The 26781-nt window shown below is 44.1% G+C and overlaps 1 protein-coding gene across 1 annotated transcript in view; it reads left to right on the top strand.

Moving 5' to 3' along the window:
- LOC119177831 (uncharacterized) overlaps positions 1–13336 on the top strand; it is a 31155-nt gene extending 17819 nt beyond the window's left edge. Inside the window, exons 4-7 of the mRNA XM_075887448.1 lie at positions 2649–2796; positions 7214–7381; positions 10713–10871; positions 12894–13336. Of these exons, the coding sequence (XP_075743563.1) occupies positions 2649–2796; positions 7214–7381; positions 10713–10871; positions 12894–13073 (655 nt within the window). The 3' untranslated portion in view covers positions 13074–13336. The remainder of the gene's footprint in view (positions 1–2648; positions 2797–7213; positions 7382–10712; positions 10872–12893) is intronic.
- Positions 13337–26781: the final 13445 nt, after the last annotated feature.

The following is a 26781-nucleotide window of genomic DNA, read 5'->3' as shown; positions in this document are numbered from 1 at the left end:
GCGTTTTCTCGGTGTTTAAATTTTTCTGCCATTGTTTTTATATATTAAATTGCCTCATCCCCTTCTAGCCTGACTCCTTGAACTGTGGTTATTAACCTCTGTTTCATGCTTGTCTTATTACTCAGAGAATTGACATGGTTTCAAAACTTTGCAGCTGCCTTTCTATATTTTTTGTTTACTTCCGCCATTCATTGGGCCCCCTTTCTTCTAATCTTGTCTCTGAAAAATCAGACACTTTCCTTCAGCAGCTCAAAAAGTTATACCATTTGACTCGTACCTTAGAAAGCTATAACTGAAACAATCGAGTTAGAGTTGTGTACGCCCACTTTGTTTCAGTATCCTCGGTGATTACTTTCTCAACTCTTTATTTGCTATTTCTATTTGCTTTTTTGAATAAATATTATCGGGTGGTTGCTCGTAATGCCACCTTTTCAATTTCATTTCTCTGCCAAAAGTCAGCTTGATACGTCGGTAATCACTACCTAAGCTTCTGGACCCACATTCATCTATGTTTATCACCCTTAGCCGATCATACGTCCTATGTGACATTATTGCGTAATCTATCATCGACTGCAGCCTTTCCACCTCTCAAGTTATCTGCCATTCGCATTTCTCGGTGCTCTTGCAAATCATTAAATCATGTTTTTCACACATATCATTAGATTGTGCCTGTTGGGTTAGTATATTCATCCATATCTTTTATGTGCGCATTCATATCTCCTTATACAATTAACTCGCATTCTTCTCCTAGATTGGCAATAGCATTTCCTATGCACTACACCATTTGTTGATTGTCCTTTCTGTTTTTTGCCCCTGTCCACAAGTATACAAAACCAATGAGCATCATTTGCCCTGCCACTTTCTCTTTTAGCCATAAATGCTCCTTGCACTCTTCTTGACCCTTTACCAGTCTGTACTTTTATGAATGAATGCCCTCATACCACCCCCCTTTCCGCTGCCTTCTCTTCTATTACAATATTGCCATGCGTAGTCCAGATTATTAGGCAGTTGTTCCTTGTCTCTAAGATGTGTTTCTACAAAACCATTACCATCGGCATCTCCTCCCTTAGCTGTTCTTCTAACTATTCCCACTTCAGTCTATTCCTGCCACCCTTCATATTAATATACCCTACATCTGACTTGCATCAGCTCTCGTGGCTACGTCGAATTCTGCCCCGGACTCTATGTGTCTTAGATATTGGTGCCACTTTGGAATTGTGTCTGTCTATACCACCTGTCAAAGAGTCCCCCTGGTTTTTTTCCTCGTTACTAGCTATCCTGCACTCCGAAGGGCCCCCTTGCCCCCCAAAAAAGCTACTGCTTGTCCTGCAAGTCGCCGACCCACCTCATGACCTAGCCGCCAATCGAAGTGAATTCTGTCTCGTTGAAAATTACCCCACCTATGCACCTCTCCGTTTATTTCCACCATCTCAAAGCGATTCTCTCGACTCATCCGCCATATCTCTTAGGTTGTGTTGACAACCGCTCTTTGCAGGTCGCTGTCACGCGCACGGGTACCTCCGGTATTGTGCATATCGCTACTTGTACCTGAGGAGAAATTGTGCGCATGTCATCGACCCCTTTCACCAGTCTTGTCGCTAGTCCTGCCGTATCTTCATTTAAGACATCGTTTAAACCACCTGCAGTTACCACGATGTTTCGTCCATCAGCTGTAGTTTTGAGTTTTGCGCTCACTTCCCTCAGCCGCTTCTTTGTGCACCTTCGCTAGTGCCTCCTGGGCGGACTTGAGCCTTTCTCCCATATCCCTCGTTTTTCTTGCTCTGTCGCCAATGAAGTCTCAAGCTCGGTGATTCTCATCAGCAGTTCACTTTTGGCAACATCCTTTTCTCTATTTTTTCCTTGATTTAACATTGCCTACACTTGGCATCAGCCTCCTCTTCATGCACATCTGCACTTCTGCCTAAGTTCAAACCCACCCCGACCCTTGAACATTTTACAGTCTTTTTAACCATGCCTTTTTCGACACCAATATTCCTTATGTATTGTCTTACTCCATAATTACAAAACATGGCGTACGACGAATCCTGCCCTACGAAAAGAAAAAAGTCTAAGCTGTACTATAAAAGTTGTGTGTTTGGTGTACGTGCACCTCCCCCATGGGTTGGCAAGAGAAAAAACACAAACAAACAACACACACACACAAACAAGTAAATACCTGGTGAATAACCTCCAAAAGAGCCGTACAATGCAATAAGCGCAAAATATATTTAAACTGCTGCATAATAATTAAAAAAGCAAGCTCGAAACATGCAAAGCCGTTAATCTGCGCAGTCGATCGGTAGCGCTCAAAAAAACACTTCCATGTACTGTGCCAGTTTGAATTCAAGCGCCTCGGTTGAGGGTGCTCCATCTAGTGAGCATTTTTCGAATGAATGGAGAGGCGACCAGAGTGGTACCTTGAACGGCGACCGGGGAAGTGTACACTGGCAGCACTGGTCACAACGACGGCGCTGCCAGCCAGAGCGGAAGCATTGGTGACTTCACCTGTAGCGGACACCAGCCTAAAGACAGGCGCTCAGCCACTCATTACGTGTCACTGTACTTACGCGTGTACATTCATGAGGTCTAGCACTCCATACCGTGTCTTTTGCTTTCTTATCATCTCTTGTTCTTGTTAACATCCGCAGGGATGCCGACGTAGTCGGGGTAAGCACGAGCAATACTACCGACGAGAGCAACATAATCTTGGGACGAGCGGGAGGTAACGTTTCTCCGTACAAGGCTGCGTCCCCGCCAAATCCCCTCAACGCAGTCGCTCCGGGCACCCGTGGAATGGTAAGTAAAGCGTCCTTTAGTCGTAACTGAAGATCTGCTCGCACGGCGCTTTCACAGGAAAGGTGTAGTCAAAGTAGCAAAAAATTTAGGCAGCTTCACCCTAGCTTTGCTAAACGTTCAGGAAGTGCGAAGCCAGGTAGCCTTTATTTGTTCCGTTTATTTTTCTCTTTCTTTCATCTCTTTTAAATTTTCACCTCTTTGCCAGTGTTTTCTGTTTTCTTCTCTTTAGTTCTTTTTCCTCCTACCTTTTTTTCTAGTTTTCCTTTCATTCCCTCTCTTTATATTTCTTCATTGCTCGCTGTTGACTCTATCCGTGGTTTGTGTAGTGATTGATGATTGATTGCAACCTCGGAAAGGAGCAGCGCTTCGAGATAGGTAATAGTGCACTTGAAGTTGTAAAAGACTATGTCTACTTAGGGCAGGTAATCACCGCAGAGCCTAACCACGGGATTGAAGTAACTAGAAGAATAAGAATGGGGTGGAGTACATTCGGCAAGCACTCTCAAATTATGACAGGTAGATTGCCACTATCCCTCAAGAGGAAGGTACATAACAGCTGTATCTTGCCGGTACTTAGCTACGGAGCATATACCTGGAGACTTACAAAGAGGGTTCAGCTTAACTTGAGGACGACGCAGCGAGCAATGGAAAAAAAAATGGTAGGTGTAACCTTAAGAGACAAGAAGAGAGCAGAGTGGATTAGGGGACAAACGGGGGTTAAGGATATCATAGTTGAAATAAAGAAGATGAAATGGACATGGGCCGGGCATTTAGCGCGTAGACAGGATAACCGCTGGTCATTAAGGGTAACTAACTGGATTCCCAGAGAAGGGAAGCGGGTTAGGGGGAAACAGAAGGTTAGGTGGGCTGATGAGATTAAGAAGTTTGCGGGTATAAATTGGCAGCAGCTAGCACAGGACCGGGTTAACTGGCGGAACATGGGAGAGGCCTTTGTCCTGCAGTGGACGTAGTCAGGCTGATGATGATGATTAATATTATGATTGATTGATGTGTGGGGTTTAACGTCACAAACTGCCATATGATTATGAGAGACACCGTAGAGAAGGGCTCCGGAAATTTCGACCACCTGGGGTTCTTTACCGAGCACCAAAACCTGAGCACTCGGGGCCATAACGATTCCGCCTCCATTGGAAATGCACCGGTTTGTGTAGCGTTTTGCTAGCTGTAGCAGGGGCGCTATGCAGGCTAGGCCGAGGTTTGCCCGACTTCGTAAAACTCTGGATCTTACATACTACGCGGGACCAATGGGTGCCGCTATAAGGAGCTTCGCCCCTAAACATTGGCAGCATATCCACGGAGTGAATGATGGAGAGTGGGGTGAAGCATTCGCCCGTCCATTCGTTCTTGCTTCCGTCCGTCCACGCGTCCGTCTGTGTGACCATCCATGCTTCCATCCGCCCTTCCGTGCGTGCGTCTGTTATTGCATCCGTCCTTGCGTTCGTTCATGCATCCGCCCCTGCGTCCGTTCATGCGTCCATCCATGCATCTGTTAGTGTGTCTGTTCATCCATCTATTCAACCCTCCAAGTACCACCTACTCGCATCTTTTCATCATATACTCCCCATATAGAAGCACCTCCATCCAGCGGACATTTCATGGACTAAACGAGAGGTGGCACACACACACTTTCTTACGGCTTGCGCTTCGGGTCTACGTCCCACCTTTAACCACCTCGAGTTCATGGTAGATACTAGTTCACTGTATTCATGACACTGCGGCCCAACGTTCGCTAAACCTTTCTAAAACCAAAAAGGTTTTGCCCAGCGAGTATAACGTGGCAACCTTTTCCTGTCAGATAGTGCTCAATGTACGTGCCAATGGCTGCTAATGGGTAATGAGAGATAGCAGAATTTGGATTTTACTTTCTTACGGCTTGCGCTTCGTATCTACTTCCCACCTTTAACCAACTCGAGTTCATTCATGTTATATACTAGTTCATTGTATTCATGGCACTGTGGCTCAACGCTCTCTAAACCTTTCTAAAAGTAAGGAGGTTACACCCAACGAGTATAACGTAGCAACCCTTTCTTGTCAGATAGTGCGCAATGTACATGCCAATAGCTGCTAATGGGGATCGCAACGTGCGCGTTAACTAAAAGCTCAATGCTCCTCTCTCCCATTCCCTATTAGCAGCCATTATTATGTACATTGAGCAATATTTTTTATTGTTCAACAACGCACAGAATAATTGTGTCACTGGCACCACATTGGAGGTCAAAATGTTATACTTGTTACACACTACAACAGCTATGAGGGACGAACAGGTGCCGCTATGAGGAGCTTCGCCGCTAAATAGCCAAGGAGAAAAGAAAAGGCCGTTTTAAGTCATTCCAAACCCTCATGTCAAGTGCAAATCACTTGCAATGGGTTCTTTACCAGAAAGGCGTGCAAAGGCGTTCCTATTATTCACAGTTATGTGGTCATCCCTCGCGTTTTTTGGCACTTGTGTTGTGATTTTCTTTACTGAAACGAATCCTCAGTTATTTCTTGCATGTTAGATTGTAAATAAAGATTCTTTGGTTGCAGTTGGCAAAGGACCCCTCAAAACCAGATTTAATGTGGTTGCGGCGTTGCAGTTGTGCACGAGTCCACAGGGATCGATTTTGTTGGCTCGTTGGTCCATCTCTCCAAATTCTGTTCACTGTGTTGCTATGTTTACGCTTAGCAACACAGTGAACATGTCGTTAATATACCTCTTCATCTGTTCTAAATAGCTCTTTTTACAATTTAACAGAACCTGGTATACAACACTGGTACAAAAATTCACGTATCTGATCACAGCAACAAAGTGAACAAGATACTGTCAGATGGCTTCCTATCCTTGCATGGCGAAATATGCAGGGGCAACTCATGCTTTCAGGATACTGCCATCGTATGTAGGAGTGTGTGTTAAGTGACACGCCCTATTGCAGAAGCTGAATGGATACATTTGGCTGGTATATGGTAGTGCTTGTGCCAGCAGTCCGTCTACATTGCGCTCCTAAAAAAGGATTTACAGTACATGCGCGTAAGCTGGAAGGTGCGCAAATTAATTTTGTCTTATATTGTGCGATGGGGTTCATTTCCGTGATTATCGGCACAAGAATATAAAAATCATGCAATGTTGCGAAATTGCTTGTGCTCTCAAACGTGTTAGTTGCAGCTGTGTGCATAAAAGTGTATAAAATAAACGTAGGTCTCAGATATAAACCATTTGTTGGAAGTGTAGCAATGCATGTGTTTCTCTGTGTTTTGTGTGTGCCCTGTTACATTGTGCTACCTTTATTATTCAAATATGCCGTACCAACAAGCCAACATTGCAAGTTTACTTTCTATGTAAAGCCCCGCCACGGAGGTATAGTGGCCAAGGTACTCGGCTCCTGACCCGCTGGCCGCGGGATCGAATCCCAGCTGCGGCGGCTACATTTTCAATGGAGGCGGAAATGTTGTAGGGCCATGTGCTAATATTTGGTCTCACATTAAAGAACCCCAGAAGGTCGGAATTTTTGGAGCCCTCCACTACGGCGTCTCTCATAATATGGTGACTTTCGGACGCTAAACCACATATATCAATCAATTAATCAATTGCTATATAAAAGGGTCCACTCATGCGTCTTCCAGGGTACGAAAGCGCTTAGTGTTCAAAGGGCACAGCTGAAAACGCAGCAGATATCAGAGTCGAGGTCGGCATGAACGCAGACATTGTTAAAATTTCAAGCTAAATGTGTTATGGTGATATAAAAACTTTCATTTTAGACCCGCTTACGAACGGTTTCGGAGCGATCATATTCTCAGATTTGGGTGCAAGTTAAAGAACCCCAGGTGGTCGAAATTTCCGGAGCCCTCCACTACGGCGTCTCTCATAATCATATGGTGGTTTTGGGACGTTAAACCCCTCATATCAATCGAGCAATCATATTCGCCAGTTAACGTGGCCGTTGTGTATCTATAAGCAAACGGTTGATAATTATTCTCTGGACGTCCACGCATGAAAACGGTTATGCTGATGCACTAGACGTTATAATGACCTTATCAATCCACTTCGCTGTGTACACAGATCGCAAAAAATTCGTACGACGGGCAAAGCTGGCGGCACCCATGTCACTCACGTAATACTGTGCGTACAATAATTTATAGAAGCTTGCAATAGATACATTAACGCCTTGTAAAGCGACACCGGCTAAGCCGCAATTATTTGCTCCCATATCTCTAAACTCACTCGTACAGCTGTTATAATCATCATCATGATGACTGCGAACAGTGTGTTCAATAGCGAATGTCAGAGGCGGTGGGGGTGGGGGGGATGCTGAATACTGGTGGCGTACACACGGAGCAAAGTGTCTGCTATCTTCGCAAAACACCCAGGCCTTAAATACTTTAGCTAACGTCCCGTCGTCTCTTACTTTATCTTTCAAAGCTGGACATACTGGGGGAATTCCCGCGCTGGAAGCAGGTTTTGAACCGCCGATCTCTGTGCTTCTCCCTCACAACGTCCATCAACTACATGCGCAGCAGCGCCGATCCCATCGACTTCGTGAGCGAAGTTCACAACGATCCGGACGTGCAACGATTCGGACGGCTTAGGGTAAGTGTTGCTCAATGTATACATAAATTGATTGATATATGGGGTTTAACCTGCGGGTCAGCAGCCGAGTACCTTAGCCACTACACCACCGTGGCCTGGTTCAATATACATAAAGCTCACCAATCTGTGTTGTTTTAATAATGATGTTCGCTGCATGAATGTATCAACCAAGGTGATTATATTGACGTTTCTTGTTTACACGCTCTCTAAAACAGGGTTTTTTTTTTCCTTTTGGCCGGGAGAGCTAGTCCAATGATAAATTCACGAAAAGTGGCTGCAACCTAGCTCCATGAATGAATGCGCCCTTGCTCTCAGTCTCGCTTGTGCAGACTTTCCTCCCACCTCACACATCTTTTGTAATGCTTTATGTCTGTGGGCTATATATTCTTACAAATGTACACGATGTGGTTAATATCATTTTCCGTGAAAATTATTAAGGCATCTTGGCTGACCTTGAAGTTGACGCACATTCGACCTTTGTTTTTCTCTAGTTTAGAGCCCAATATCGATTGCTCCTGATCAAAGTTATGGAAAACCAAAGTTATTTAAAATGAACGATAAAAATTCTCATATTCATTTTGTGTTGTGTTTTATGAATAACAGCTAGCGACACTACTATCGCTGACTTAGCAGTGGCTAATATTCGTTAGCATGCTAGTGTTTGCTAAGTTATTTAAAACGTTGGCTAATTACGCTAAACTAATGGGTGATGTGAAGTGTTATTACTTATACAAACAACACCGGCAGTTGAACTGTGAAGAGAATCATGGATTGTCTGCGCAGAGAGTGCACAAATATAGCATCGAGCCGGTGTCGTCGGAGCAGTGGAATGAGAGGCACGGTGTCTGGGGTATCCCAAGCCTTTGTACCTATTCCAAAAAAAAAACAAAGAAAGGAGGCAAAATATTTATTTCTTGAACCCACGATATCTTGAAATCTGCTAAAACAAAAGTTAACATGGCTTGTATTAAGAGCGTGAGAAGCATATGTATTTTTCATATCTCTTATACAGGTACTGATAAGTTTTCGCTGGATCCACACGCGGACAGGTAGGCTTGCTGGTGCTACCTAACTTATTTGATCAATCCACTCAGTCTCCATCTTGTTTCACCAGCATAGCGACCTTCAACGTATCTTTTTCAGTGCTGCCCACGCTAAGGTTACTGTTTTTCAAACCCCTTGTTGGGAATGAGGCATTAGATGGTCAATGTATGCTAGGCTATGCACCATGGGCATATTTAAATGCACTCATTGAGTCAATACAGTGTATGGCCGAGTTTTTTGCCAATGTTGCCAATGTGATTCCACATTACGGGTAGTACATTCAATTCGCCGCTTCGATGGAAGCAACACGAATACAATAAAAAAATTAGCAGATCCCACGTACAGTGGGAATCGATGATATGCAAAGCACAAATAACGAAGGTATATATGCCACTTTAAAATCAGCACAACGTTACGAGGTGGAGATGAATGCTGCCGTGCATGACTTTCGTGTCGTGATTATCATGTATGGATGTATTGTTTACCTTCGTCATCTATTCACGCCACGTGATACCAAATTTAGTATATATGAAGCGAGCCAAGCGACCGCGAGCATGCTATGAACGTGGTATGTTGTCATGTACTTACATGACACACATGTAAGGATTATCATGTTTGAATCAGTCATGTACTTTTGTCATTTGTTGGCATCACGTACCACAAAATTTGATATATGTGGAGCTAGCCAAACGGCTGCGAGCGCAACATGAAGGGCCCAATATACTGCAATGTAGCATTGACGCGTGCCCACGCTGGGCACAGCGACGCTACGTTAGCAAAACGCGAGCATTCTATAGTCTGACGCCTGGCATGACCAGGGTCTGTCGGCGTGACCCGACACCAACAGGCGCGAAATGCGACATGTTGCATTTCGCACCGATTACACAAGCAACACTGCGTCTCCCTTTTTTCGTGATGCATTTCGCAACGAGTTACACAGACAACACTGCGTCTCCCTCTTTTCATGACGGAGGGATGCCGGACGCGGTGGAACGCGCATGCGTCAAAGCTACGCAGTGCGGCGGGCGCCTGCGAGTATATGGCAGGACCAGTGCCCCGCGTGGCAACGCTGGCGTGACCGGACGAAATGAACGTCGGTGAGCACGCGCACCACGTCACGTCGAAATGTATTGGCGCCTTGACTGCGGCATGTAGACATGTTCTGACATGACACGAATCTCAAGAGTATCATGTTAGCACTAGTCAGATACTTTGTCATCCTTTGATGTCACGTAATACCAAATTTGGCACATCTGAAGCTAACGATACGGCCGCGACTGCATCACGAGTGTGGCATGTAGTCATGCTGTTACATAACACACCTGTCACGATTATCATGTTTGTATGTGTAATTTGCCTGTCGTCATTTGCGTCGTGTAATACCGAGTTTAGTACATATGATGCTATCAGATAGGCCCTGAGCGCATCATGTGTGAAGCTTCTTGTCATGTTGCTACATGACACGCATCTCATGTTTATGATGTTTGCATCAGTATAATACCTTCATCAGCCAATCGCGTCCTGTAATACCAAATTCGGTATAAGCGGAGCTAGTGACATCGCCACCAGGGCATCATAAGCGTGGCATGTCGTCATGTTGCTATACGACTCGCACCTCATGACTATCAAGTTTGCACCAGTCACATACCTTGGTCATCCATTCACATAACGTAATACTGAATTTGGTGTATGTGACGCCAGCGAAACGGCCACGAGCACATCAGGAGCTTGGTGTGTAGTCATTACGTTACATGACATGAATGTCATGACTTTCATGTTAGGATCTTTCGCTTGTGTTCGCCATGTAATCATGCAATACCATACCAGTTTTGCAACATGCCATGAGAACGAAACCACCGCAAGAGCTGCAGGACCATGAAATGTAAATCATGACATTAATGACCTTTATGTCATGATTTTCATGGTATGACTTGTCACATATGTTATTCATCTAGTCATGTTGTGCCATACCAGGTTTGGTATCGATACCATAACGAAACGGCTGGGAGAGATCAGATAGATAGATAGATAGATAGATAGATAGATAGATAGATAGATAGATAGATAGATAGATAGATAGATAGATAGATAGATAGATAGATAGATAGATAGATAGATGCAAAGTCGCCCAAGTTCCTTCAGGCTAGTCTCTGCTCCGTTTTTATGTTGGTGGCGTGCATGCCAATGTGCCTCTCCAAGAACATTTTCTGGCATATGCATTGCGCTTGCATTGTGCGCATTGCACTTGTTTCATTTGTTTTTGTCTGTGCTGCAATAATATCTGCAGTTCACAACCCGGGGCAGCAATAACAAGTACCCGGTAGAAGACCTGCCGACGATCTACCACTTTGACAACACAACGTACTCCCATTTCTGGCGTTACATTCGCAACGGCGACTTGTTAACCCTCTTCGCTTACGACACTGGTCCCACGCTATCGTACAAGGTATGTTGCACACTCCACCTCCGAAGTAGACGTTTTTGAATGCGTGAGTATTACAAGCGTCTTTACCAAGGTTGTCGGGGAAACTGTGTATGAATTAATCGTCGGCAGAAGTGGCGTTTCCAGGGGGCAAGGAGTCGAGAGGTAGCATTGATAAATATTTTTTTGGACTTGGCAGTGATATAAGTGCTTGAGTAAAGCAGATGAGCTAACAAAAAAAAAGAATGATCTTTTAGCGCTAACCTTGTGGCCATAGAGCGGTCTTCGTTCTATATAAAGGACATCCTAACGGATAGAAATAGCCATTCCTCCTCGTAAACCATAACGTTGAGCCAACCATAAGGTGACGAATAATAACGTTGCTTTATTTGCTTTGTTGTTTTTGCATTGCACGCAATAGAGCGAACGACACATTTAGAAAAAGCTTGGAATGACATATTTGCCAACTCTATTGTCAGTGGTTGCTGGAGATAATCACAATTCATAACATGTTAAGGTACTGTTGTCTTTATTAGCACAATACGTCGATATAATGGGGGCTTGCCAAATGTCTAAACACCGTTATAACGGAAAAACAAGAACTTAAAGTCGAACAGGCAAAACAACACCATCGCATGAACTTTGAAGGAAAGAATGCGACACACACAAACACACGCACATGCACACATGCACACGCACACACACACACACGCGCGTGCACACGCACGCACGCGCGCATGCGAACACACGCAAACACACGTATGTTTATCCTGCACACAGTCATATTGTAGTAAACGACTGGAGAGAATGCTTGCTTCATACAAACACATGTCGACCTTTTAGCATATGTAGCCATATTATGAATGATTATTCAGTGCTGCTGGAGATCAAGTAGTCCTGCTTAATCAGGCAATGCACAATCGCCGCATATGCCTGCACGTATTGTAGGCCCGTAGATATTCTAGGGACGCCACTGTTATTTTAAAACCAACCAGTATACATCCGTCAGCCTAATGTAACACTGTTTACGCTCAAATCATATTTAAGGTGAATAATAGTGCTTTTTTCAAACGACAACTGCATTATAGAACAAGCGATCTTCACATACCTATCTTTAATGTTTCTGGTAATGAAATCTGATATTTTCTTTGCTTTAAATCGCCTCAAGGCTAAGACATATTGTAAAGACACCACTATTACTCTAAAGCCGCCAAGTATTCATCATTAAGCCAAATACAGCATCCTTAGTGCTCAAAAGATCTTTCTTTTGATAGATAGATATTATAGATAGATAGATATTACAGATAGATAGATAGATAGATTGATAGATAGATAGATAGATAGATAGATAGATAGATAGATAGATAGATAGATAGATAGATAGATAGATAGATAGATAGATAGATAGATAGATAGATAGATAGATAGATAGATAGATACGCTCGAAGTCGCTGAAGTTCGCTAAGAAATGCTTGGCATTTAAAAATTTCTCACCCCTATATTTTCTGATCTTCGTTTTGGTAGAGGGTTTTTTGCTAAGGCACAACTGTTACTTTGAAACCGCGCGAAATGCGTCGTTCAGCTCAATATAGCATGCTTTTTACTAATAAATATAATTGATGGCGTTCAGCGTCCCACCACAAGGATGGGGTTATTACTGTTACGTGGAAGGAGGGCCGGAGAAATTTTTGCCACCTGTGGTTTCTTAACACGCGCCGAAATATAAGCATAAGGGCTTCGAGCATTTTGACTTGCAATAATAATGCAGCCCCCGCTGCCGAAACTCAATCCCGGGAGTTGCGAATCGGATGTCGAGCACCGTAATAAATAGGCCACCAACGCGGTAGTTTAACATGCTTAGCGTCCAAAAGATGTTTAGGGTAAATAATAATGCTTGTTTAAAAGAGAGCTGTCTGAGAAGAAAACTTTTCGCTCCTACTTTTACTGATTCTAGTTGTGAAAAAAGAATCTTTTTGTTGCTTGAAATCGCTTCAGTGGTGTGAAGTGGCTTTCATTACCCTCTTATGGCGCTACATTCTCCTGCAGCTTAACCAGATGCTCAGTGCTTACGGAAAAGACAAGTGCGTCGTCCTCGATGACTTGTCGGATGACAATGTAGAGCGGACTTTCACCTACCGAGGCCAGACTGTTCATTTTGGCAAGTTCGAGATACTGACAGCCGTGCAGTCTCTGATGACGAGGCTCTACGGAGGACCATTTCCTTGACGAAAGTGAATGTACTGGACATTTTTGACCCCGCACAATTTTCCAGTGACGTCACCCGATATTCAGCTTTATTCTAATAACGCGCAGTGGCTATCTATGGCGAATGCCTTTTAAAGGCAACCATTTATTGCACCAAAAGACATGCGCTGTACCTCAAGTAGTCGACGACTGCTTCGTGGTGTGCAATGTTTTGGATATTTGGGCATGAGTGCTATATGTATATTCAATTTCGCAACCTATTTTCAATATACATGCACTACCTAGTGAGGCCTTCATGTGTTTATTATAAATTAGCCCTCTATTTATCCTAATTTGGTGAAAATCACGCACCTAAACTTCTATAAAATATAATTTGACAACACATATTTCTATATTATTGCCATTTTCAAGCTCTCAATAACTATCAAATGAATGTTTGCAGCGTATACTAAATAGTGTCATTATTATTCAAATTGGCTTCTGTGGTGTTTTGCAGTGACCGAGTGCTGTCTTTTTTATACTCTGTATAGTTTTCTGAATTGAACATCCTTAAACAAATAGAGTCAACTGAAACCGATAATAAAAAAAAATTCGAACTTTCGGGATGCAGCGCTGGGAAACGTTGGACGTGAAACGCATAGTGGATGCAACGGGTGCTGATGTGCAACGGATTGGACTTCACCAGTGCACACATATGTGCCATTATTGCTCAAAAGTCAATATGACAATAACGTTAGCACACCTTTCATCATTATGTCAGAGGCTGAAATAATGATGAAAGTTATTTCGAGGGCATTAATTGTCGGTTTCACTAGCGCACCTTGGTCACTCATGTGTTTTAGTTTTGCTATGTTAAATGGTCTTTTTTGAGGTGCTCATCTGCTGTGCTCATAGTGCTCTTTCATTCTTCCACGCATGCTGCAGGTAAATTTCCGCACCAAAAAATTGTAACACTGATTTATTATTGCGGTGTGCCCCATTCAGAAAAAAACGTGATTTTCACAGTCATTTTCAATTCATTATGGCACAAACACTTTTTCACTGGCGAAGGCAAAAAAAAGCTGTAAATCAGCACCTGTTACGTATACTGTTTTTTTTTTGTTTGTGTGTTTCGTTGCCCTGAAACCCAAAAGTTTGACCATGAATTAACTCGTCCAATTCAAAGTTCTCTTAGATAAAAACTTGATTCCAAGTATTTATAAGGCACGGTGTAAATACTGATTTCATCAGGAGCGGGACATGTGACTATGCCTCGTGAAAGCCAGAACCAATAAAAGTAGTGAACACTCCAGTGATGGAAAGCACAAGGGGCATTTGCTGTTTTCGGCGGGTTGTGACTATAACCCAAAATGACAGTAATAAAAATGAGCGCGCCCTTTCTACCGGCGGAAGGTGAAAAGAGCTCCTCCCTCCACACACGCACTATTCTATAATGAAACCAACGTGGAATATATGTTTAAAGTTACAATGTAACATCAGTCGACGATAGGTATGTGGTGTTAAACGTCCCTAAACCACCATATGATTATGAGATACGCAGTAGTTGAGGGTTCCAGAAATTTACACCGCCTGGAGTTTTTTACGCGCACAAAATCTGAGCACGGGAGCCTACAGCATTCCCCATCCATTGAAAACGCAGCCGCCCTAGCCGGGATTCAATCCCATGACCTGCAGGTTCACAGCCGGATACTTTAGCCTGTAGACCACCACGGCGGGGCAGTTTAACTTCATTCATTAACATCGTTCAATATAATAGAACTCAGCCATACACGGTTTCGACTAGATGTGTTCACTACCTTTTTTTTATTGCGTCTCTTGACGTAAGATACACTAACAACTATTTTTGTTTCACTATATTGAACTTACACCACGTGTTTGGAAATGTATGGTACGAGTTCATTCTCACTCTTCATAAGGTGATAATTCTCAATGCAAGATGCTCAAGTTCGCATGTTGAAGTTTGCTAAAGAGAAGCTCCGTAACAATGAACATTGATTGCAAAAAAAAAGCTTCTATTTATCATGCATTTGGCATGCCACCAAACGCATAGTTCAGAATTGTTCGGGGCAATATAAATGTGGCGTCTCTTATAAGCTTTAGTTAATGTGAAAAAAAGAAGTGAATATTTGAGGGCTCATTTCCAGTTAAACACATAATGTTGATAAGAACAGACAATGACACAAGCGACAGCATAAAGTGCAAATAGTTGTGTTCGGGAGAGCGTAGGTGCGTTATTTGTAGGTCGCAGGATCGGTCGGTGCTGGCATGGGGTTATTTTTTCTCATCCAATTTTCTTTTTTAGAGGCGAAGCTCTTTATAACAAAACCCATTAGTCCCTCGCAGCCATTGTAGCGTGTAACAAGTATAACATTTTGACCTCCAAGGTGGTGCAGGTGAGAGATTTCTTCTGTGCGTTGAAGAACAATAAAAAATAGTTCTCAATGCCATTTTTTTTCACATTTCTTAGCGATTACTAATAACATGAGCTATTGTTTTCTCGGAATCGTTGTCTGTTAGTTGTCGTAAATATTGGGGTAATGTGGTTACATAAACGCTGGATCTAGATTTGAGTGCAGTGATACAGGATCGTTGGGTGAATAGCTTTAGTATACGATCTACTTAATCAGTAACCATGATCATATCATAGCGTGCATGCGCATTTTTCTGTTCCCACTTTGGAGTTCAGCGAAACTATGTCAAGGTCCTTTATACACCGCTTAAAGCTGATGAACCCCAAGATTACGTGTTGATATCCTGTCTGCGTGAACCAGAAAGCATGTTTCTTCATGAGCGTTGAGCAGCAACAATAAATGTATTGAGGACTAAGTGAACGTTATGCACAAGGGATCGATCACGCGTGGTAGCGATTCCAGCGTAATGGAACCGTATAAGTTCACGTTTGATATAAATGACCGTGCTCTTACTTATTACTCATTTTGTAATGGGAAGCATTTTTTCGTGTACTGCAGGAACTTTGAGAGCCTATCTAGGTATCTATCTATCTAGCCGCTCACGTATAGGGTAAACCAAAATTACTACGAGAGGGAAAGATCATTTCACAAAGATGACTCTCTGGTCATGACATGAATTATTTCTCAATCACGCCGCGTACGTCGTTAAACCCTCTCGGCCAGACGTGGGGCACATACCCGCGTGGCCATATGCGCCACACGTCTGATATGCGTGTTTTTACACCTGGGAGTCCAGACCGAACGTCATTGTCTCTGCAAAATCAATCTGTGTCAACGCCAGTGAGCGAGCCCGCCTGACGCCATCACCTCAACGACATCTAACCCGGCAGCGCCAGTGTGTCTTACGCAACGCACGGCGAGCTCCCTCAACCCTCGGGCCCAATAGCAGGCCGATGATGCAATCGGAGCCATCTAGTCTGGCGAGTCTTACGCAATGCAAGGCAACATCACTCGTCCATGGGTGCAACCAAGTGCGACACAGCGGCAGTTCCTGACTGGAGGATTCTGACGTCACAGTCAGCGGCGGTTCTGATTGGGCGTTTCTGGCGTAAGAACTCACCCGGGGGACCTATAACAAAAAGTCAAGTGGCGCATCACCAAGCAGCCGACCTATGCGTCAGAGAGAAGACGACAGCGTTAGAGCATTCGAAGACATCTCGGCTCTTCGAGTCCATAAGCTGTCGGCCCCACTGCCGATAATGTAACTTCTCTATTTTATGCTGTACATAAATCTTGCTTTACCTCACAGTAGTTTGGGCGCTCGTCTATCAGCTCTGCGCACAAGCAGCCGTGAGCTGAGAAACGCGCTACCGAACTACCTTGACGGCCCCTGACATCGGCGCACTACGCAACAGTGTCGGCGGCGGTGCGAGCCGTTTTTTTATTGATATGATACATAAGGAGAAGTTGGCGCACCATTATGGCGCCGGCTACTCCTTAGCCGTTAAGTGAAACTTGAACACGTATCTTGAAGCGAAACATACAAAGCAGTCCAGGGAAAATAGAAAACTCGGGCACAGATATGAAAAGCCACACTTAAATGCACATATCACAACATAATGGTAAGGAAATGTTCGAAAGTCAATGAATGAAGTCTCTGATAATGTCCCTCGTTAATATTCGGTCCACCAGCACAAAACAGCAGAGCACACGTCTGGTCATTATAAAGATGCATTCGCTCGTATGTACATAATAGTCGACACGTCATTCATTTCACAATACACACATGATGGGTGTCACATGATAGTGTACATAATAAGTACATGTGTTACAAATGAAAGTTCGTTATTTCCTAATACTTGTCAGCAATCCCGCTGTCTTGTAAAAACGTGTTAATGCTTTGAAAGCGTGTGACTGTAAAGCTCCTGTAGGCCACGGGCCCAGAAGTTTCTTCATGTTAAACGGTCTGCGGTCTAATGCCAACAGTTTGGACTTGAGACGGCGTCTCAGCGTGTCATGATGTGGACAGTCTATGAAAAGGTGACATACGTCTTCATCTATAAATCCACATTCGCATTCGCGAGTTTCAGCTCTACCGATTCTGTGCAAAAAATGTTTTGTGTATGCGGTGCCTAGCCTCAATCGGTGAATTAGAGTTTCCATGCTTCTATGTAATGCCAGCGTAATTTTGAATTCAATGAACGGATAGATGTGATATATATCGCAGCTCTTTGTACTTTGGTGGAACCAAGCAGTTTTGCTCATTCTGAAAGTTGTATTCTTTATAATACTACGCAATTCATTTTTCTAAATTGGTAAAGAAACAGTAACGTCTTTACGATGTGCTTGTCGTGCCGCTACATCCGCAGCTGTGTTTCCAGGAATGTTGGAATGGCCAGGTATCCACTGAAATTTGATCTCATGTTGCGCTTTCTTTGCTTTAATGAGCTCTTTCAGCGTTTCGTATGTCATACTATCACTTGTTATTGTCGTGTTTGTACTGGAGAGTGATCTTAATGCGGCCTGCGAGTCACTGAAAAGTACCCATTTTCTAGCGTCTGCTGCCTAGTTTATAAACTTTAGAGCATACAGAAAAGTGAAGAGCTCAGATGTAGTAGATGACGTCATGTGACATAATTTAAACGATTCCTGAATATTGAGCTGCGGTATTTTAAATCCCGATGTTGAAGACGTTGTAGTACTTGAGCCATCTGTGTAATTGGGTATGTACCCTGGATACCGCATGTGTATCTGATGAACCGCTAGTTGTTGAGCAGCTTGGATGAACATGTCTCTCTTTCTGATAATGCCATCCACTGAGAATTCAATGCTTGGTATTGCAAGCAGCCATGGAGGATAGTCCATTTCAGAGCTCCAAAATTCATTTCTGGGTAATATACGTACATTAATCTGTACATCGTTATGAGCACCGCTTTTATCTCTTAGTGAAATTTCCAGTGCCAATAGGTTGTGTTTGTGTTGCGTCTGTAAGCGAAAAAATTGGCGGCATGTTTCACTTAATGTTTCAATTGTTCTTTTAACTGGAAAGGGTGGTTGTCGAGTCTCTGCTATGACAAGGCTGCTGGAAGTCGCTCATGGAATACCTATGCAGACGCGCAGTCCCCTAGCTAATAGTCTTTGAAGTCGCTCCTCTCAAGTGCGGGACAGGCCGTGTAAGACTGCTGCAGAATATGCAACTTTTTGTCGTATTCAAGCATTGTGAACAGCGAGCATGGATGATACAGATCCGCCCCATGATGTCCCAGCAATTCTGAGGGGTATATTGACTAGCGTATTTACCTCGTTTTCGAGTTTCTTTATGTGAGGTGCCCATGAGAGCTTCCTATCAAGTATTACTACGAAAAACTGATGCTGTGCTACAATCATTAGTGGTTCTCCTTCTAAACTGAGATTAAAGTTCTTTAACTTCTTACGGGTGAAGGGCAATGCAGCTGTCTTTGCGTGCGATAGAATCATTCCTCTTTCTTTTAAAAAGTTGTTGATAATAATTATTCCGTCTTGCATAGCAATCTGAATTAACCGTATGTCCATGCCAGATGCCCAAATGCACACATCATCTGCATATAAGGAGTATTTCAACCCGGGAGGCAGTCTTTTAGCTAAATCAGCCATAACACAGTTGAAAAAAAAGGCTGAGTACGCTTCCTGGTGGCACTCCCTGTTTGATGTCGTGTTCTGCACTTTTTCCTTCGCTCGTCTGAATGAATATTTTGCGACCTGATGAAAATTTAGATACCCACCGCAAAGACCTGCCGGACTGTCCGAGTTCCAACAGACTCTGCAGAACATGAATGTGACTAACTGTCAAATGCCCTTTTGATGTCCAAGAACACTGCGACCGTCAAACTACCGCAGGCGCGTTCATGCTCCACATACGTTACTAAGTCCAGTATTGCATTCATTGTGCATCTCTGTTTCCTAAAACCTGTTAAGTAGTTGAAGAATACACCAGTTCTGTTGCACCACCATTGAAGTCACGCATCAATCATTTTTTTCCATTACCTTACATAGAGAGCTTGTCAGACTGATTGGACGGAAGGATTCAAGGTTCAAGGGCTTCTGAGCCGGTTTTAAGATCGGAATGACGCGAGCAGACTTCTAAGACTCGGGTACAGTTTCTTGCATCCATAGAATATTGTAAATATCTAAGAGAATAGTTGTGCCTGTGGGCATAAGGTTATTTAGCATATTGTACGTAATGCCGTCCGGTCCAGAGGCCAATTTTTGACGACATGATGCTATAGCACAATGCAGCTTAACGTAAATACAGGGTCTAGTTGAGGATGCTGGGCCCAAAAGAAAGCATTAATTTTCTGGCTGGCTAACGAAATTTTCTAGCCGTCTGCGCATTACACTGTGGATTTTCTGTGCATTTTTATATGCTTCTAAAATTCCGCTGCGTCGATATTCCCTTTCTGAACGTCGTCTGATTGATGGCTCTTAGATGTTCATACTCTACATCGACTGCAGCATAGTCTTTTGGAATCGGGACTTTCGTTGTAGATTTATTCGCATTATCTTGCAGAAATACAGTAAAGCTTTCAACTGTCGCGAGTTCACTATTTTGGTTTGTTAGGCGGTACCGAAAAGCTTTCCAGTTCGTCAGTTTATTGTGGCATCTGATGTCGTCATTTCGCAAGTAGTGGTCATTTATTAGAATGGGAAAATGATCACTCCCACGTGTTTGTACATCCGTTGTCCATACCACACCATTCACTAGATCTTGGGAACACGTGGTTACATCGATGCAACTTGTGTAAATATGGCCTCGGAGAAAAGTTAGGGAGCAGTCATTTAAAATTATAAAATTGCATTTGTCTGCGGCACACTCAACAATGTTCGCACGTGCATCACTTTGATCACTACCCCAGATTATGTTGTGCGCATTAAAGTCCCCACATATAAACGTATATGAATTAGAAATGTTGAAGATATTTGTTAGCTCTTCCAGCGAAATGCGGCTTGAAGGTTGTAGGTAAAAATTGATCACTGTTACGCACTGCTCACCAAAGGATACTTTGCAAGCGACAAATTATGGGAAGCCTTGAGTGAACTTGGTGAGACGGTAGGTCCTTTCTGACGCACAAGTGCACTTTGCCAGGACCACTTCGACAAGGTGACTTATATATCACGTTGTTGGAGAGGCGGAAATCATCATTCATTCCTGCTTCTTGGATGCAAAGTATTGGAAAGTTATACTGCAAAAGGAGTTTACGGAAGTCAGCACACTTCCCTCGAAGACCATTGGCATTCCACTGGTATATGGAGACATCTTTGTAGCGCTTATTCATTTGTTACTTGTCGCAGGTTCGGGCTGGATTGTTGACACAATAGTACTTCCAGAGGCAGCAGGGCTTTTACTTCTGGCAGGTTGTTTGCTTCCGGTAGAGCAGACAGGATTGTCTTAAGTGATGCGAAAAGCATTGGTAGAATCAATTGCATGACTGATGCAGAGGCACGGTCTCCATTGAATGGTTCATTTTCTGAGGCCTGTTGAGAATGACTTGACGTTTCGATGTTGTAGTTGGGGCGAACTCTGGCACTGTCGGTTTTGCTACTTTCCGGAAGAGGTCACGTGGGCGTTCGCAGCTTTGACGCGTAGGTTGGGTTACTTGAAGGTACTTCTCGTGAGTGGTATCTCGAGTGTGCTCTTGGCGGTTCTCTTGACGGTTCTCTTGGCGTGCTTGTCGGCTGTTGTTGCGGTGGCCGCTGAGGTGGATCACGTACAGGATGAACAATCTAAAGGTTTGGAGATGGTTCATTGGGGCGCGGTTTTCTTCCATGTATGAGCTCATGCCGACGCATTTTTGCAGCAGCTTTACTTTGCGGGCAGCCTGAATATGAGGCAGCGTGATTACCTGCACAGTTTGCCCACTTAGGCCGAAGAACTGACTTGCACTCCTTATGATGGTGTTATTCTGAGCAGATCTTACACCGGCGTCTGTTACGGCAACTTTTCGCCAGGTGTCCGAATCGCTGGCAGTTACAGCACCGAAGTGCTGGACCAAGATATTCTTTCACTGGGTGACTGGTGAATCCTAAGTAGATTCTTCCTGGAATCGGGCGGTCATCTCGAAAAGTCAGAATCACTGAGTGAAGTGGACGCGACGTTACTCCTCCATCTTCCTGGCGGTAGTATTTTATTTGCCGTCGCGCCGATATAACCCCTGCATCTCTCAAGTACTCAAAGAGTTGTTCGTCTGAATACTGCACAGGAACATGTTTTACTTTCCCAAAGTTCCGAGTATATGACTCTAGGATGAAAGGCTTAACTTCCAGGCCACCTACATTCGAAAGCATCAGAAGAAGCTTGGCTGAAGCTAAGGAAGCAACGCTGACACTGAAGCTTCCATCTCTGGTCGTTCTGAATTACTACACGTTTTCTTTAGCAGCGAAAACTACTTCGGCTGACACTCAATTGGGGTTCACTTTTCAGAAGCTAGCACCTTCAGCTGTTGGAAGAAAGACGACTGGGGTGCCCTCTGCTCGTTTCTTCTTATAAGTAACCAACGTAAATGATTCATCTATGCCCATGTCTTCTTCATCACTTAGGTACTAGGTTGACGTTTTATCGTCGAAAGGGTTCTCTTCTAAGCGAAGCTTTTTGCTCTCAGCTTCATCGTCTTCCGTTGCTGCTGTGCTCGCTGGAGCCATTTCGCGGTTGTGAATGAGCAAACGGGCCGGCTTTATGATTTTTGGGCGCACCTGTAAGCCCCCAGGCTTTTCATTGTGTCCTGCAGTATCACTCATGTGGTTTAACGCACATGAACGAGCATAAGACTTGTGGTGATGGCTACCAACCACCGTAGTGGTCGCGTCTTAGCCAAGTCTTTGCTAAAGGAACCTCGTACCTGTGGGGCGCCGAGCCCTCAAAGTCTTCACCCGACGTCTTGTTGGCACACCGCGAAGAAATGGATGTCAGCGTAATAGTGCTAGAAAAGAGAAAAAATTGAACAGTGCACAAAAACAGCGACCGAACAGATCCACTTCTTCTTCTTCGCCCGGTGCGAGCCGTAACAGGGTATATGCCACAGGTGATTGACAGTTTGCTTATGCCCAGAAACGGCAAGATCACACGTTAGTAATTTTAACGCGTGAGCGTAAAGAAAAATTGGCAGATCGCAAGTACAGTGGGAATCGGTGATATGCGAAGCACGAATGAGGAAGTTTTATATGTCACTTTCAAATCACCTCAACGTTACGGGGAGGGGGGAGGTAAATTGTCATACACGACATACGTCTCAAGATTATAATGTTTGGATGTGTCGTTTACCTTCGTAACCTATTCACGTCACGTGATATCAAATTTAGTATTTAGTATTTAGGTGGTCTAGTGGCTAAGGTACTCGGCTGCTGACCTGCAGGTCGCGGGTTCAAATCCCGGCTGCGGCGGCTGCATTTCTAATGGAGGCGGAAATGTCGCAGGCCCGTGTGCTCAGATTTGGGTGCACATTAAAGAACCCCAGGTGGTGAAAATTTCCGGAGTCCTCCACTACGGCGTCTCTCATAATCATATGGTTGTTTTGGGACGTTAAACCTTACATATCAATCAATCAATCAATTATTGTGTTGGCATCAGTCATATATTTCGTCATCCTTTGACGTCACGTAACACCAAATATGGTATACATGTGAAGCTAGCGAAACGGCCGCGAGCGCACCATGAAGGGCCCAATATACTCCAATGTAGCGTTGACGCGCGCGCTTGCTGGGTACAGCGACGCTACGTTAGCAAAACGCGAGCACTCTAGAGTCTGAGGCCAGGCGCAACCAGCGTCCGTCGGCCTGGCCCGACGGCAACCGTCGCAAAATGCGACATGCTGCATTTGACAGGCACTGCGCCGTGTCGCCCAAGGGGCTGACAGAAATTAGGTGCCTTCTTCCTCCTTCTACAATCACTCAACAACAACAACATTTGGCACCGATGCATTGCCTTGACAGCACTGCATCTGCCTCTTTTGGAGGCGGAGGGACGCTGGACGCGCTGAAACGCGCATACTTCAAAGCCACTCAGAGCGGCACGCGTCTGGGTGTATATAGCAGGACCGGCGCGTTGCGTGGCAACGTCTGTGGGACGCGACGGAACAAATGCAGGCGCGCGTGCGCGCCGGGTAACGTCGAAGTGTATTGGCGTCTTTACGGTGGCATGTAGTCATGTTCTCACAAGACACGCATCTTATGATTATCATGTTTGCACCAGTCACACGCCTTCGTCATCCATTGACGTCGCGTTATACCAAATTTGGCATATGTGAAGCTAGAAAAAGGGCCGCCAGCGCATCATGAGCGTGGCATGTAGTCATGTTGTTACATGACACGCATCTCAAGATTATTATGTTTGCACCAGTCAGATACCTTCGTCATGCATTCACGTACCGCAATACGAGATTTGGTATATGTCATCATCATCATCATCATCAATAGCCTGACTACGTCCACTGCAGGACACAGGCCTCTCTCATGTTCCGCCAGTTAACCTGGTCCTGCGCTTGCTGCTGCCAATTTATACCCGCAAACTTCTTAATCTCATCTGCCCACCTAACCTTCTGTCTCCCCCTAACCCGCTTCCCTTCTCTGGGAATCCAGTTAGTTACCCTTAATTACCAGCGGTTATCCTGTCTACGCGCTACATGCCCGGCCCATGTCCATTTCCTCTTCTTTATTTCAACTATAATATCCTTAACCCCCGTTTGTCCCCTAATCCATTCTGCTCTCTTCTTGTCTCTTAAGGTTACACCTACCATTTTTCGTTCCGTTGCTCGCTGCGTCGTCCTCAATTTAAGCTGATCACTCTTTGTAAGTCTCCAGGTTTCTATATATGTGACGCTAGCGAAATTGCCGAGAGCGGATCATAAACCTGGCATGTAGTCATGTTGCTACATGACCCGCATGTGATGATTTTCTTGTTAGGGTCGGTCGCCTGTGTTTGCCATGCAATCATGTCATACCATACCATTTTTGCAACATGTCTTGTGAACGAAACCACCGCAAGAACAGCGAGACCATAAAATGTAAATCATGACACTCATGACATACATGACTATATTTTCATGTTATGACAAGTCGACTATGCTCGTAATACAGCCATGTTATGGCATACCAAGTTTCATATTGATACCTTCATCCAAACGGCTGGGAGAACTAAAATTCGTAGGCGACTACATAGATAGATAGATAGATAGATAGATAGATAGATAGGTAGATAGATAGATAGATAGATAGATAGATAGATAGATAGATAGATAGATAGATAGATAGATAGATAGATAGATAGATACGCGCAAAGTAACTGAAGCTCGCTAAGAAATGCCTCACATTTAAAAATCTGACAGCGGCAGCATTCACCCTACACTCTAAGGCTAAATTTCCCGAAAAAGAAGTAACGCAGCCCAATAGGCGCGCGCAATGAACAAATAGACCGTTGGGGAGTAACCACGGAGGGATGCGTGCCGCGTGCAAACCACGTAGTCTCTAAAGGGATGAACCGCGAGGGAGATACGGGCCGTGCGCAAACCGTTGTCTAGGAAACTAGACGTCGTCCTCTTTCCTAACTCAGTCTTCTCCTTTATTTTGCTGATGACGTTAGGTGTTGTGGCGCGCTCGCAGAGCTCGACAATCTAGGAATCTCGCCACTGTGCTTCGTGTGTACTGTATGATGAGTGTTGGATGCTGCTTTTAAGTTTCGGCACATCCATGTAGTCTGGAGAATGAAGTCGCCCCGCTGCATTGTATATGTCTGGCTTAGTCAAGATGGTCCGGACCAACTTTTGACAACATTGGTGTGGCGGCCGAAAAACTGCAGGCCTATCGGATACATTATTTCAGTCTGACTCATGGCAGAAATCAGCGCTGGATTCTTTCACAAGTAAGTGATCATTCTTTATTCTGCCGCACTTGTCGAGTGTGCGATACGGATAGCGCTCTTTTAATTGAATCTATGTAAGGAGATGTTAGCGCCAATGCGTGGCGCCGGCTACTCCTGTTCTCTTGCACAAAAAATCAACATCGCACATTATGTAGCAAAAACAATGCTACACATATTACATAGCACAACACTTACAAAATGAGTTCACGTTTTTCAACACTGAGTGTCCACACCACACAGAAATGGGTCCACACTGCATAAAATTGTGTCCGCACCACACTGAGTTTGTAAAAAAAAGAAAAGTAATCACTCCAATTTAAGTGTTCACACAAAAACGTGAAATTTCAATGAAATGTCTAAGGTGATTTGTCGCTTAAATACTCAACTGTTTTCAGAAAGGTTTTCCCAAAAATATCGTAGTGAAACACAAAAAATACTGTTTTGAAACATACCACGGTGAACAGTGAAGTGCATTTGTTTTTTTTTGTTTAGTACTTTTGAGCTTTTTCTGATTCCTCCAGATAGTGAACGGCTGCATGCGCTGCAGGGGCTTGTAGCTTTCCTTTTGGAAATGGACCCAAAATTTTTGTAATTGATGGAGGTCGCTTATCCAAAGAATTGAGTTTTTGAAAAAGGTTATTTTGAGGTACGTCATGATTTTTATAATGCAGAAGAATGTGCTCCACGTCTTGTTGAGCTTCTCCACATGAGCAGGTAGGACTGCGAGCTTTCCTTATTCTACCGGGTGTTCAAAATTAAGCTTTATGATTTTTTTAAAATTAGGCGCTCGAAGGCACGTGAGAACCACTTGTGCAAATAAGTTAAGCGGCCAGGGGGACAGAAAGTTAGATGATAATTATCGCTGTCAGCAGCCCAATTAACTAAAATTTAATAATTAACTTTTTACTGGCTGCGGTAAGTTGGCATGTTTATATTGAAAAAATGTAGGCAGTGGTGTTTGTACACAGTTTCAGTTGGAAGATTTTTTCTAGCACGCCTGTGTTCCGAGATATCCGGCTCCAAAGTTTAATTGTCTTTCGCACGATTACGCATGCAAGAGGGTGAGGGTCCGCGCAAAGCTCCTCCCTAAAGTGACGCATCTGTTGCGTGTGGTGTTTAGTGTGTGAAGAGGGTGGAAGCGTAGGCATAGGTGATAGCAATTACCCTTGCCCTCTTCGGCCGTCGAAATCAAAAATCGAAGAACGCTTGCAACCAGTGTCGTAACACGCAACTGCAGAGCCTCTAACGATAGTGGCAGATACCATGCCGAGATAATGGTGCGAGCGGAGAATCTGGATGCCAGTGCGCGTGCGTAATAATCACTAGAGAAGCATGCGTGGTCGTTGCCTGGGCTACGCGAATAGCGTGACTGCTGATGTCCGAGTACTGTAACTTTTATTGAAACAAGAGCAACAACTCCACCAATAATAAC

This window comes from Rhipicephalus microplus, chromosome 1 (genome assembly GCF_043290135.1).
Source record: "Rhipicephalus microplus isolate Deutch F79 chromosome 1, USDA_Rmic, whole genome shotgun sequence".
In the NCBI taxonomy this organism is placed as follows: domain Eukaryota; kingdom Metazoa; phylum Arthropoda; class Arachnida; order Ixodida; family Ixodidae; genus Rhipicephalus; species Rhipicephalus microplus.
Note: the sequence above shows the minus strand (reverse complement) of the source record. Positions and strands in the feature narration are given on the sequence as shown.